Genomic DNA, 14,452 nt, shown 5'->3' with positions numbered 1-14,452 from the left:
CGCAGCTGCACACAGAGCCGGGGTGTCGGTCCGGTTTATTGCGGGGGGCACCTACCGCGGAAGGCGACATGCAGGGCTGTGTGAGACGGCAGGTCCGGCACACGAGGCGCCTGGCTACAGGACGACGGCACGAACACGGCACACGCTACCAGGAGCCAGTGGGGGGGTGGGCGGCAATCCCCAGCCCTGCCCGTGCCCCCTCCCCACCGGGGCATCCCCCTCCCTGTGCGTGGGGCGGCTGGGACGGTACTGGGGGGCTGTGCCCCCTGCCCTGTGCCACCAGCTGTGCGGGGGGAGCGGCCGGGGGGTCCCCAGCTGGGGGCGACTGGGGGAAACTGGGGGCTCAGGCAGCCGGCGGGGGGGGCACGCAGCGGGCGTGGGGAGGGGTCACCCCCCTGACACACGGCACTGCCCCAGGGACACACACACGTCCTCGGCTGGCAGGGCCACCACAGCCAGGACAAGGATGGGGACACGGCTGGGGGGCCACACACCCGCCTCGCGCTGCAGCTCAGCACACGCGGGCGTGCACAGGCACATGCAGGCACACACGTGCACACGCAGGCACACGTGCAGGTGTGTGCCACGGCAGCGGGAAGCACGGCGGGGTGAACGTACACACGCACACGGACACACGGGTACAGCCTGTCTGTCTGTCCCCAGAGAGCAGGACGGGTGTCCCCACACAGCAGGAGCCCACCCTGAGAGACACGCAGCGTCCTGGGGCGCTGGACACGAATACACACACACACACACACACACACACTTGTGCACACACGTGCACACACACGTGTGCACACACAGGGCGGCAGCAGCCCCACAGCACACGGCAACATGGCTGACACACGCACCCACACGCGTGTGCACCCCGCAGCCCCCCGCAGCCCCCCGCTTCCCCCGTCCCGGGGGTCTGGCAGGGGAAGGGGCTGCGGGGCCGTGTCCCCGGCACTGCAGGAGGAGGAGGATGAGGAGGAAGAGCAGCACACGTCCGCAGTCCTGCCAGCCCCAGGCGCAGTGGCGCGGGGGGGCCTGGCCCCCGGTTAGGCCAGCTAACGTGGGGGTGCCGGGGGTCCCGCTGCCCCCACCGCGGGCTCCGGCGGCGGGAGGGTCTGTCCGTGGGGGCGGCGGCCGGATTGTCCTGGGACGGGGGTCCCACGGCTCGGGGGTCCCGGCCCGGCCCGGCCCATTAACTGCCGGGGTCGGAGCAGTGTCTGTGCAGGGGCTGCGTCCCCGGCGGGGGGGACAGCTGTCCGGGCAGCGACCGCCGCCGCGCCACCGCCACCGGCTCCAGCAGCAGCACCACGTCCGGCGGGGGGGCGGCGCGGGGCTCCGGGGGCGGCGGCGGCTCCAGCGGCACCGGGAAGCTGGGGACCTGCGGGAGGGGACAGCGGGTCACCGGGGGACAGCTCGGGGCTCCCCCGGCCCGCTGCGGCGGTGCGGCTGGGGGACACCGCGATGGGGCGTGGGGGGACCACCCCAAGCCTGGGGGGCTCAGGAGTGACCCCAACCCACAGTGCGGCTGGGGGACACCGCGATGGGGCGTGGGGGGACCGCCCCAAACCTGGGGGGCTCAGGAGTGACCCCAACCCACAGTGCGGCTGGGGGACACCGCGATGGGGCGTGGGGGGACCGCCCCAAACCTGAGGGGCTCAGGAGTGACCCCAACCCACAGTGCGGCTGGGGGACAGCACGATGGGCCATGGGGGGACCACCCCAAGCCTGGGGGGCTCAGGGGTGATCCCAAGCCACAGTGGGGTCAGAGAATGCGGCAGTGGGGCACAGGAGGGGGCTGCCCCAAACATGGGGGGCTCAGGAGTGACCCCAACCCACAGGGGGGCTGTGAGACAGAGCAATGGGGCATGGGGGGCGGCTGTGCCAAACCTGGAGTTCTCAGAGGTGACCCCATCCTGCAGTGGGACCGGGGGACAGGGCGATGGGGTATGTGGGAGGCTGCTCCAAACCTGGGGGGCTCAGGAGTGACCCCAACTCACAGTGCGGACAGAGAATGGGTCAGTGGGGGACAGGAGGGGGCTGCCCCAAACCTGGGGCTCTCAGAGGTAACCCCCAACCCACAGTGGGCTGGAGGATGGGGTGATGGGCTGCCGTAAATTTGGGGGGCTCAGGAGTGACCCCAACCCAGAGTGGGGCTGGAGGAAGGGGAGAGGGGCTGCCCCAAGTTTGGGGGCTCAGAGGTGACCTAAATCCGCAATGGGGTTGGAGCTTGGGGTGATGGGCTGCCCCAAACCTGGGGAGCTCAGGAGTGACCCCATCCTGCAGTGGGGTGGAGCATGGGGTGATGGGGCAGAGGAGGGGGCTGCCCCAAGTTTGGGGGGCTCAGGGGTGACCCCAGCTCACAGCGGGCTGGAGGATGGGGATAGGGGCTGCCCCAAACTTTGCGAGGCAAGGTCTGGGGGTGCGACTGTGCTCACCTGAGAGAGCGGCTGGATAGGGGTGATGGGGAGGACGGGCTGCAGCGGACACGGCGGGCCGGGGGGCTGGTGGGGGGACGACACGGTGCTGTAGGCAGGGGGCACCAGCGCAGCCTGACGCTGCAGCAGCTGCATGATGGAGCTGATGTCCGCAGCCATGCGGGTCTCCAGCCTGGGGACAAACATGTATTGGGGTGTGCACGAGGTGCTGCACGTTGTGGGGCAGCACGACCCTATGGGAGCCCCCCAATCGCCCCCAAAGGGGCCGTGCTGCCCCTATTTACCCCTGCCAGGTACCTGTTGAGCTGCTTCTGGAGCAGATCGAGGCGCGTTTCCACCTCGGAGCGCTGCCGGCGGCTCATGGCCGGCAACGGGATGCTGAGGGCGGCGTGAGCCGGGATGGTGCAGCGTGGCAGCTCCTGGTACTGCCGCCCTCGGCTCTCCCCCCAGAAGCTGAAGATGTTGGAGACCCCCGAAAAGGCTCCTGGAATGGTTGGGGGGGGGAGTATCAGTGTCTCCCAGCAGGCACAGAGTGGGATGCAAAGGGGACCCCGGAACACAGCGTGGGGATGCAAAGGGGACCCCCCGGACACAGTGTGGGGATGCAAAGGTGCGGGGGATGGGATGAGGGTTTGGGGGCAGGTGGAGTGACTGCGATGGGGGTTCAGAGCCACCTGGGGGTCTGCAGAACCCTGAGCAGAAAGAGGGACCCCCCCGCCCAGCCTGAGACCCCTTGGGCTCCTGGAAGGGTTGAGCGGGGGGTACCAGTGTCTCCCAGCAGGCACAGAGCGGGGATGCAAAGGGCCCCCCCAGGCACAGCGTGGGGATGGAAAAGTGCTGGGAATTGGAGAGCAGGTGGAGCAACTGCGATGGGGCTTCAGAGCCACCTGGGGGTCTGCAGAACCCTGAGCAGAGAGAGGGGACCCCCCACCCAGCCTGAGACCCCTCATCCCCATCCCCACCTGAGAGGGGGTTGCACATGTCGCTGCCCTTGCGGTCCTCAGCCTCGGTGGCCGCGGGCGCATCGGTGCCTGGGCGAGCGCTGCGGAAGGGGGACAGCACAGCAGCCCCCGGCCCGGGGGGCTCGTCCTCGTCGCTGGAGGGGGAGCTGGAGGGGGAGCTGGAGTGACAGGGCTCCCACTCAGCTGGCCCACGCGGGGCCCCGGGCGCCTGGCAGCTCCTGCCTGGCCGCAGCACCTTCTGCCCGCTCCGCAGCTCCCCGGCGTTGGCGGCGTCTGCAGGGGGACACCGGGGTCACCATGGCCCCGTGGGGCCCAGACACCCCCATTCTGACCCCCTAGTCTCACCTTTCTCCGTGCGCCGGCGGAAGGAGAGTTTGCGCTTGCGCAGGCGGTTGAACCCACTGTCCAGCTCATCACTGCCCGGGGAACCAGGGATCATATTGGTCTGTGGGGAAGGAGGGGTGAGATTGGAGACCTCCCACCCTGTGCTGGCAGGGACTGTGACAGTGGGGAGCTGCTGGGGGTGATGCAGGGGGTGATGCAGGGGGGTGATGCAGGGGGTGATGCAGGGGGTGATGCTGGGGGTGATACAGGGGGGTGATGCAGGGGGTGATGCTGGGGGTGATACAGGGGGGTGATGCAGGGGGTGATACTGGGGGTGATGCAGGGGGTGATGCAGGGGGTGATGCTGGGGGGGGTGCTGGGGGGGATGCTGGAGGGGGATGCTGGGGGGGATGCTGGGGGGTGATGCAGGGGGTGATGCTGGGGGGTGATGCTGGGAGTGATGCTGGGGGGTCATGCCGGGGATAATGGTGGGGGTGATGCTGGGGGGTGATGCCTGGGGAGATGGTGGGGAGCGATGCTGGGGATGATCGTGGAGGGTGACGGTGGGGGGTGATCCAGGGGGTTATGCTGGGGTGCTTTCAGTCCAGTGCCCCCCACCAGCCAGGTGATGCTGGGGGCATCCTGGGGTGACTGTCCCCCATCCCTGAGCATCCCCCATGCCAGGTCCCCCACCTGCTCAGGACCCCCCATGCTCAGCAGGACGATGCCTCCCCGCAGTCACCAAACATAGAATCATTTTGGTCAGAAAAGCCCCTAGAGCTCATTGAGTCCAACCATAACCCACCCCTGTCCATGAGAACCTCATCTCCGCATTTGTCCAACCCCTCCAGGGATGGTGACTCCAGCACTGCCCTGGGCAGCCTGTTCCAATGCCCCACAGCCCTTTGGGGAAGAAATTGTTCCCCAGATCCAAACTCAACCTCCCCTGGCGCAACTTGAGGCCGTTTCTTTGTGTCCCTGTCTCCCCTCAGCTCCTGTTCCCCAGCTGAACCCCCAGGTCCCTCAGCCGCTCCCATCACACTTGTGCTGCAGCCCCTGCCCGCCCAGCCCGTGCCCGCAGCCCTCACATCGCGCAGGTTGAAGGTGATCTCCAGGCTGGACCAGAAGTGGTCAGAGAACTCGGGGTACATGTCCAGCACCTCCAGCAGGTCCTCGCGGTGGATCTTGTGCAAGTCGCAGTAGGTCAGCGCCCGCACGTCGGCGTTGGACTTCCCTGGCCGCGCGTACAGGTTCAGCGGCTCCCCGAAGATGTCGTTCTTCCCTGGGTGGGGGAAGGCACCGGGAGGGGGGGTCAGCCCATGCGGGATGGTGGAGGGAACACCCCCGCCCGGCACAGTGTCCCCAGGGCCTCACCCAGGATGGCCACCACCACGTCCCCGCGCAGGATCTCGATGGAGCCGCGGGAGATGAAGTACAGGGCGGTGAGGACGTCCCCGGCGTGCACCAGCGTGTCCCCAGGTGGGGCGTGCGTGGTCTTGAACTTCATGGCCAGGGCGCGCAGGCAGCCCTTGGTGGCCCCCTTGAAGGGTTTGCAGTTCTGCAGCAGGCTGCGGTTGAGGTGCAGGCAGATGTCCGCCTGCAGGCACTCGGGGAAGCCCTTCAGCACCTGCGGGACACACGGGGGTCACAGTGTTGCGGGGGGCGGCGGGGGGACGGCGGTGCCGCCGGGCCGGCGCCTGGGCGCTCACCGCGTTCATGTCGATGCCGTTGGTGTAGGACCAGGCGTGCTGGAAGTACTCCTCGAGGCGCTGGCGCAGCGGGTTGGGGATCTGGTGGAAGCGGATGAACTCGCGGACGCGCAGCATCTGCGTGTGGTAGCGCGCGGTGCCCGAGTACAGGCGCTGGATGATGGCCGACACGTTCCCGAAGATGCTGGCGTACATCAGGGCTGCGGCGGGGCCGGCGGCGTCAGGGGGGGCCTGGCACCGCCCCCAGACCCCCCACCAGGGGTGCCCAGCACCATGGGGACACTGCCACTGACAGGACCCCCGGGCACGTGTGGGGGTGCCACTGGGTTCCCCCCTCACGTGTCCTTGCACCGCGCTCACCATCACCCCGATGCGCCTGCACCCCCCTGAGAGCCCAGTGAGAGCGGAGCTGTGCACGTGCGTGTGGTGGCTCCCTCGTACACTCACACGTGCACAGGAACAGTGGTGTGCTCACACCTGCACGTGTGTGTTCTGTCACAAGCGCACATGTGCACGCTCACACACACGTACACTCACATACACAAGTACACTTATATACATATGTACTCACACACAGGCACACTCACATGCTCACATGTATACGTGCACACACACATACAAGCATGCTCACATGTATGTATGCACACTCACACACACGTGCATGCTCACACACAGCTGCAAACGCATGGGTGCTCACATGCACATATGCATGCTCCCAAACACACGTGCATGCTCACACACATACATATGCACTCACATGTACACATGCATACTGCCAAACACACATGCACGCTCACACAGACATGCTCACACACACATGCAGACTCACACACACACACGTACACCAACACCCACACATAGTCATACATGTGCACTCACGGATGCCCACACACACTCATGTGTGCTCACATGCACGCCCACACACACATGCACGCTCACACATAGACGTGCATGATCACGCATGCATGCTTACACGCATGCGCGCACGCTCACACACACGCATGCTTACACACACACACGTGCACACTCACACATAGACATGCATGCTCATGCATGCATGCTCATACACACATGCGCATACTCACAAACGCATGCTTACACACACATGCACACTCACACATAGACGTGCATGCTCACACACACATGCATGCTCACACACGTACACCCACACCCATGCACAGTCATGTGCACTCACATGCACATGGCTGCCCACACTCACTCATGTGTGCTCACATGCACACACACACGCACACTCACACATATGCACACTAGCACTCACACACACGCAGGCGCACACGCGCGCTCACACACACGTGCCCACCCACACACACACTCGCGCTCCCACTCCTGTGGCCCCCACACACCACTCGCCCCACACCCGCGCGTCCCCCGCCGCGGGGCACTCACAGCCGATGAGCATGACGCAGATGGAGAAGATCTTCTCGGAGTTGGTGTTGGGGGAGACGTTGCCGAAGCCGACGCTGGTCAGGCTGCTGAAGGTGAAGTAGAGCGCGGTGACGTACTTGTCCTTGATGGTGGGGCCGTAGAGGGGGTTGCTGGCGTTGAGGGGCTTGCCAATCTGGTCGCCCAGCGAGTGCAGCCAGCCGATGCGCTGCCCCTCCACGTTGCCGATGGCGTACCAGATGCAGGCTAGCCAGTGTGCGATGAGCGCGAAGGTGCACATGAGCAGGAACAGCACGGCCGCCCCGTACTCCGAGTAGCGGTCCAGCTTGCGGGCCACCCGCACCAGGCGCAGCAGCCGCGCCGTCTTCAGCAGCCCGATCAGGGTGGTGGTCTGCGGGGAGGGTGCGGCAGGGGTCACTGGGGGCTGCTGCAGTGGACACCCCCGCCCAGCCCCTGGAAGGGAAGGGGTGTCCCTGCCCCAGCCCGGGGAACCCCGTCCCCCCTGCAGCCCTGGCCCCTTGCCCCACTTCAGGCTCAGGTGCCCTCCCGGGCGAAGTCCCCCCCCGGTGTGAGGAGTCCCACAGAGGCACGGCAGCAGTTAACCCCCCCCAACCCATCGGTGCTGGGGCGCAGGGGTCCCCCAGGGCCAGACCCAGATTCAGCTGCACCTGCGCCCAGCACCACGTGCTGCCTGCGCCTGCCTGACACCCCCACCCACTGCTCCGGCACCCGCTGCTCCGGCACCCACCGTGACACCACGGGCACTCAGACCCAGCGTGGGGGCACATGTGGGACCCCCAGGCATCACCCATGGGAGGACCTCACACTGAAATTGTGCCCATCCCAGCCAGGGCACTGCGCAACTGATGCCAGCGCGGAACCGCGACACAGCAGCATGGCGGCACAGCGGCAGGTACCTCCTCAGAGCCGGAGCCAAAGATGAGCAGGTCGAAGGGGATGGCGGCCACCATGTCGATGAGGAACCAGCCCTTGAAGTAGTGGATAGCAATCTTGGCGGGGTGGCTGACCACCTCCTCGTTGGAGTTGACGTAGGTGGTGCGGAAGTTGATGAGGATGTCGATGATGAACATGATGTCCACGATGAGGTCGACCACGTTGAGGGGGCTGCAGGAGTAGCCGCAGTTGTGGCGCTGGGCCTCCTCCTGGTCGTTGAGCAGGAAGGCAGCCGAGTAGGGGGTGAAGATGGCCGTGTAGATGACCAGCAGCAGGATCAGCCAGTCCCACACTGCCTTGAACGGGCTGTAGTGCAGGATGGTCCATTTGTGGATCCGCGGCGCCTGCAGCTTGTACTCTGGGAGCACATCGGCACCCAGCGACAGCACCTGGGGGGACAGGCAGGGGCTCAGCTCCTGCCCCCCTGCCACGCCAAGTCCCCCAGCCCCGAGCAGGTGCTGCCCCTGCCAGCCGCAGGCAAAGCAGCCCAGGGCTGGGGCTTCTCCGGCAGGTACCGGCCGCCATGGGATGCTCTAGGGTGCAGCAGGACCCTGGAGCCGGTGACGAGGGGTGTGGAGGGGACGGCTGGTGGGCACGGCCAGGAAAAAGCTGCCCCACAGTGTGGTGCTGCCCCACAGCCCCCTCCTGCCCCACAGACGCTGCCTGGGGGCAGTTCCTGCTGCAAACGCTCACACCTCCTTGCACAGACGGATGCTGCCCTCGGCCCAGGCGCTTCTCCGCAGACCCCCCTGTGCCACCCCCACCCTGTGCCACCCCCAAAGTGGCAGCAGCCGCCCCGGCGCTCTGCCCTGATCCAGCGGGACACGGCGCAGCTGCTGCCGAACCACGGCCGGCAGCCCCGGGGGGACGCGGTGACACAGCTGCAGGCTGGCACTGCCACCCCAGCCTGTCCCCGTGCCAGGCCAGCCGGGCACAAGCAGCACAGAGCCCCCGCCGCCCCCACACACCGTGGGGCTGGGCTGTGGGGCTGGGGGTGCTCCCAGCCGGGTCCCTGCCTTGCTCAGGGAGTGGGACCCCGCAGAGGGTGCAAGGGGCTGCAGTGGGGTGCGGAGAGGTTCGGGGGATACAGTGGGGTGCAGCTGGGTGCAGTGGGGTGCAGGACGAGGCAAGGAGGTGCAGGGGAGTGCAGTGGGGTGCAGGAGGATGCAGGGGGTGCAGGGGGATGCAGGGGGGTTCAGGACGAGGCAAGGAGGTGCAGCGGAGTGCAGTGGGGTGCAGGAGGATGCAGTGGGGTGCAGGGGTGTGCAGGGGGGTGCAGGTGGATACAAGGAGGGGTGCAGGGAGCTCCCCCAGCCTTGGTAGGACTCTGCCTGCTCACCCCCCCGCTCCATCCCGTCCCTCCCCACGGAGATGAGGGCCGGCATGCAAACACCTCTGCCAGGCATTTACATACGGGGTGGGGGGCACAGCCCCCGCCAGGTGCTGCCATGGCTGCTCCCGGGCATCTCCCTGCCCCCAGTCCCGGCCCTGCCCGCCCTCCCCAGTCCTCCCGCACCCCCCAGTCCGCTGCCTGCCCCATCGCTGCCCCACACACCCGGCCTGACCGCGGGGTTCCCGGTGGGCACAGCCATGTCCCCCCCGGCAGCTGTGCCGGCCCGTCCCGCCCGCCTGGCACCGGGATTAGGTGTCCCGGCCGCGGGACAGGGGCACCGGCTATAAATAGGGACCGCCGGAACGGGCGCCGTGGGGCAGAGCGGGGACGAAGCCCGAGCTCCCCCCCGGCCACCGCCAGGACACGGGTCCCCCGGGGTGGGCACAATGATCGGACCCTCTTGTCCCCCGCACGGCAGCACCCGCCGCCCCCATCGGCGCATCCCCCGGCCCCGGGGCAGCGCGGCCCGGCCCCGGTACTGGCGCTGGTGGGGCCGGGGGGCGGCGGTCCCGGTCACGGTCCCGGCGGGTGCGGGACCGTGACCGGACGGCGGTACCGGCGGGTGCGGGGCCGGGGGCGGCGGTCCCGGTACCTTCTCGTCCCGGCTCGGCCCCGCGGCGCGGGCGCTGGCGCTGTCGCCGTCCAGGCAGAGGCAGGTGCCGCAGACGGAGATGCCGGGCATGGGTCCTGCTCCGGCCCGGGGGGGCCCGGCGGGGGGCCCCGGCAACTCCTGGAGCAGCTGCAGCAGCGACGGCAGCATCGTCCCGGCCGGGAGCCCACGGCGCTCAGCCCCCGCCGCCCGCCCGCCGCCCCCCCCGCGGCCACCGGGGACACGGGCCCCCGCCGGCGGCCCCCGCGCCCATCCCGCCGCCCCCCCCGGCTCCCCCGGCCGGGCTCCCCTCGGCGGGTCGGTGGCGGCGGCGGGAGCCCCGCACCACCGGCAGCCAGAGGAAAATTATTGGGGCGGAAATTTTTCCCAGGCTGCCGCGCTCCCGCCGCCACGGGGGGGCTGTGCCCCCCCCGCCCCTTAACCCCTCCGACACGCGGGGTGCCCGGCGGCCTGGCGCGGCCTGGCACGGCACACGGCGGCACGCCGAAGGGCTTGGCACGGTGCAGGGCACGGCACGGCGGGGGGACACCGTGGCGGGGACCCCGGCGCAGGTCTGTGTGACCATGGGCAGCGGGCAGGCAGCGAGCCCAGGCGGCAGCTGCCCCAGCGCAGCACGAGGTGGGACATGTCTTGACCCCATCGGCACCACTTCGGCTCTCCGGGCACCGTGCTGGTGCCGACACCTGTGCCTGGTGGTGCAGGGACACAGCCCAGCCCCACGGCGGTGAGCAGGACATCAGGGCGCCACGCACACCGTGAGCACACCGTGAGTGCACCGTGAGCACACCATGACCAAATGTTGAGCACACCGCAGTCATACCATGAACACGCTGCAAGCACTCGCACACCTGCGTGGTGCTCACAGACCAAGGAGCGCTGCTCCCATCCTGCTGGCCCAGCCAAAACGTCCCCCTCCAGTGTCCCCATCCCCACCACGGGACACAGGGCAGCAGGAGATGTCCTGGGGGGGGTTGGAGACACACGGCTCTTGTCACCCCTTGTCCCCAGGTGCCACCTGCCTGGGTGGCCTGGTGGGCTCCGTGTGGTGCCTGGGGCAGGGCCTGGGGAAGCAGCACGGTGCTGTGGGTATATTTTATATATATAATGTATGTCACACATTGACAGTGCCAGGGACATGCTGCGGTTCCCATCAGCCCTGACTCACCCGCTGCCACCCACACGCAGGGGTTTCCTGCTGGCGCCCGTGTCCCCACGCACCGCGTGACGGGGAGGGATGAGGCCACGCATGTGGCACACATGGTGGGTGGGCCTGGCAGCACCGGCACGGGGGCCACACACTGAAACAGTGCGGGGGCCGTTCACGTGCCCCGTCCCCAGGGGCTGCGCCCTGAGCACCCCCTGTGTGTCCCAAACGTGCCACCCCGGGCAGTGGTGACAGGTGCCACAGGGGCACGTGGGGTCACACTGCTGTGGGGTCACCTGGGGTCACGCTGCCAGGGGGCACGTGGGGTCACAGCCCCATGGGGGCACACGGGGTTGGGGTGTGGGGGAGGCACAGGTACCGCGGGGCAGAGCCCCCCAGCTCCAGTGCCCCACACAGCGGGGGGGCCCACGGGGGTCCCGGTCACTCCCCCCCACCCCGGGCGCCCACGCGGCCCCGTCCCGGCTGCCCCTTTAAGCTGCGGCTCTGCCCGCCCGGCTCCATTTTTAGCCGGGGCAGGGGGGGCAGCGGGGGGAGCGCTGGGGGCGGGGGGGGCGGCTCCAGCAACCACCCGGCTCCTGCCTCTAAAATTAACCCAGCTGCCGCGCCAAATTGGGACAAATCCCTGCCTGCAGCGGGGCCGGGGCGCAGGCAGCGCGGGCAGGAGCCCCCGGCCCCGGCAGCACCACACGCTGCCCCCCAGGGACTCCCCAGCTCTGCACCCCCACTCAGCCCGGAGCGACCCCCTGTCCCATCACCCTCGCTGTCCCCCCCCATCACCCGGCCACCCCTCCCCGTGTGGCCCCATCCCAGCCCCGGCACCCCCCGGTACTCCCCGCTCCCCACAGCCAGGGGGACAGCGGCACCCGGTGCACTCCCGCAGCCTGCCCTGTCCCCAGGTGTCACACAGCTGGGCCAGCCCAGGGACACCCCAGTGCTGCAGCTGGGGGCGCTGCACCCAGGACAGCCCGCACTGCTGCACAACCACAGGGGACAGCCCCTCCCACCACCCTGTGCCACAGTCCTCAGCTCCCCCAGTGCCACACGAGGTTCAGGGACAGTGTGGCGAGCGGATGGGGCCTCCCCACACACGTGCCCGGCACCCCCACAGACCCTCAGCCCAGAGCGTGCACCCGCACCGGGGCTGGCATGCAGTGACATCCTGGCCACGCCGGCCTGGCCGGGCACGGTGCCACGCCAGTGACGCCGGCAGGCAGCGGGACCGCTCGCGGTGACACAACACCTATCAGTCACCGTGACACAGATATCGGTGGTGCCGATGCACGGTGACACGTACACCGCCCCGGCGCAGGCACGCGGCACCTCGCGCTCGCGGTGACACGTATGCCGACACCTGCTGTGACATCGGCACCCGACACCCAGCCCGCACACCCAGAGACACCCAGCATGGCACCTGCCGCGACCCAGACACCCGTGCCCACGAGGCACAACCCCCTTGCTGCCACAAATACCCCGACCCGTGGCTGGGGCACCCCCGCCACCCCGGCGCCCTGACACCCCACACCAGCAGCCCATGCCCGCAGCGCCTGTGCTGACACCAGTGCTTGTGGTGACACCGTGCACCCGTGGCAAACCATCCGGCACCAAGACCGCATGGGTACTGACACAGCAGCACCCCCGAGCACAGACACCCCCACCCCAGAAACCCATGGACCCCCAACCTCCACACTGACAGACACCCCGAGCCAGGACCCAGCACCCCCAACCAGCACCAACACCAGCACCCAGTGCCTGCAGGTGCCCAACACCCATCCACATATGGCACACCAATACCAACATCGGCAGACACCCAATACCTGCCCAGGCCCCCCCACCAGCAGGTTTCCAGCACCTTCCGGACACCCAACACCAGGACACTGACACCTACCGTGCGCTGACCCCGGCACCCGTGGTACCAAACACAGCAGAGCTGCCCCGTGCCAGCAGCACCCACGGCAGCGCCGATGGGGACTCAGCTCCCCCGGGGACACCCAAAGCAGGACCAACACCTGCAGTGCCAGGGGCACCCATGGCTGCAGTAGCCACCACAAGCACAGGTGCCCAACACCAGCTGTGACACCCTGTCGCCCTCGCAGGTGCCGGTGTCGGTGTCACTCAGCGCGCTCTCCACTGTGGCAGGCACTGGCCATTGGCAAGGCACCGGTACAGCTGGACACACAGACACCCGTTTGCCCTGGCAGCGTGCAGGGCAGGCTCTGCGGCAGTGGGGACACCCCGACACCCACTGTCCCCACCTTGGTGGCGGTGGCCGGTACTCACAGCATTGAGCTGCGGCAGCGGTGCGGCTCCCTCAGCACCCCCCGACATGGGCAGCAGGGATGGCGGCCACCCTGGGCCAGGAGGCGATGCAGACACCCCACTGCCGAAAGCACGGCGGCAGCACCGGCACCCCGTGGCGGCGGTGGCAGGGTGGGGTGACGAGCCCCGTCACGGGGTGACGTCCCCGTGGGGCGGCGCGCCCGCCCCAACACTCGACCCCCACCTGCTGACGCAGCCACTGAGCAGCCCCGGCGCTGACCCACACCGCACCATGGCCTGGCTGCCACAGCCACACTGCCGTGCCACAAGCCACCCGTCGATGGGACAGCCATGGGGACCACACTGTGGGGACATGGCAGCCACCACAGCTTCGTGACACCCCCTGTCCACAGCATCTCACCAAGTAGCCATGTGGCACCCCTTGCCACGGCCATGGCCATAACTACGCCACAGCCACCGTGGCAGCGGCAGGCACAGTGCGAGCCCGGCCGTGGCACCGAGCGAGTGGCAGGTGCCCGGGGGGTGGTGGGTGCCCGTGGGTGGGTGATCCCCACACCCCCCCGCCCCCCGACGTTTGGCTGTAGCCCAGCCCGTGCAGCGGTTCCCGGCTCCCCGGCCCTCCCAGCCGCAGCCACCGGGATGCTCAGCCCCTCCGCTGCCCCCCCGCTCTCCTCCCTCCATCTCGGCTCATCCCTCCGGCCGCGCTGCCCCGGGGGTTCCAGCCCAGCGTGGGAACGGCCCCGGGACCCCACGTCCACCCGCGGCGGGACAAGCCCCGGGAACCGCGTCCCGTCAGGGGGACACGGCCGGTCGCCCCCGCCGCGAGCCTGCGCTGGGCCGGCGGCGGCTCCGGGGGCCGGGGGTGGCTCCGGGGGTCGGGGGCTCCGGGGGTCGGGGGCTCCGGGGTGGCGCAGCCCGGAGCAGCCGCTGCCGTCGGGGCGGGCACGGCGGGAGGGACCCCCCCGCACCGCAGGACCCTCCCGGCCCCTCCGCGCCCCCAGCCCCCCCGTCCCGCGTCCCCCTCGGTACCTCCTGGGCCACCAGGCTGGAGATGCGGACGGCGCGGCGGACGCGGCCGCTCTTGCGGTCCCCGTCGGGACGGTCGCCGCTGTCGCGCCGCGCCGGGGCCATGATCGCGCTCAGCGGGGGGAGCCCCGAGACGCCCCCCCGCCGCCCCCCATCCCGCCGAGCCCAGTCCAGCCCGGCCCGGCGCGGCCCCGAGCTG

At 69.1% G+C, this 14,452-nt stretch overlaps 1 protein-coding gene across 3 annotated transcripts in view; it reads right to left on the bottom strand.

The window, feature by feature from the left end:
- Positions 1–23: 23 nt before the first annotated feature.
- KCNH2 (potassium voltage-gated channel subfamily H member 2) overlaps positions 24–14,452 on the bottom strand; it is a 25,536-nt gene continuing 11,107 nt past the window's right edge. For 2 of the 3 annotated variants that reach the window (XM_065630050.1, XM_065630052.1), the window contains 10 exons: positions 7,746–8,171; positions 6,832–7,219; positions 5,425–5,624; positions 5,090–5,342; positions 4,804–4,997; positions 3,737–3,836; positions 3,392–3,664; positions 2,727–2,913; positions 2,430–2,601; positions 24–1,372 (listed from right to left, as the gene is read on the bottom strand). In XM_065630050.1, coding sequence (XP_065486122.1) covers positions 1,187–1,372; positions 2,430–2,601; positions 2,727–2,913; positions 3,392–3,664; positions 3,737–3,836; positions 4,804–4,997; positions 5,090–5,342; positions 5,425–5,624; positions 6,832–7,219; positions 7,746–8,171 — 2,379 coding nt within the window. In that variant the 3' untranslated portion in view covers positions 24–1,186. The remainder of the gene's footprint in view (positions 1,373–2,429; positions 2,602–2,726; positions 2,914–3,391; positions 3,665–3,736; positions 3,837–4,803; positions 4,998–5,089; positions 5,343–5,424; positions 5,625–6,831; positions 7,220–7,745; positions 8,172–14,452) is intronic. The other variant, XM_065630051.1, reaches the window with a different exon arrangement.

Source organism: Caloenas nicobarica, chromosome 2 (assembly GCF_036013445.1).
Source record: "Caloenas nicobarica isolate bCalNic1 chromosome 2, bCalNic1.hap1, whole genome shotgun sequence".
Classification (NCBI taxonomy): domain Eukaryota; kingdom Metazoa; phylum Chordata; class Aves; order Columbiformes; family Columbidae; genus Caloenas; species Caloenas nicobarica.
This window is presented reverse-complemented; position numbering and strand designations above follow the sequence as displayed.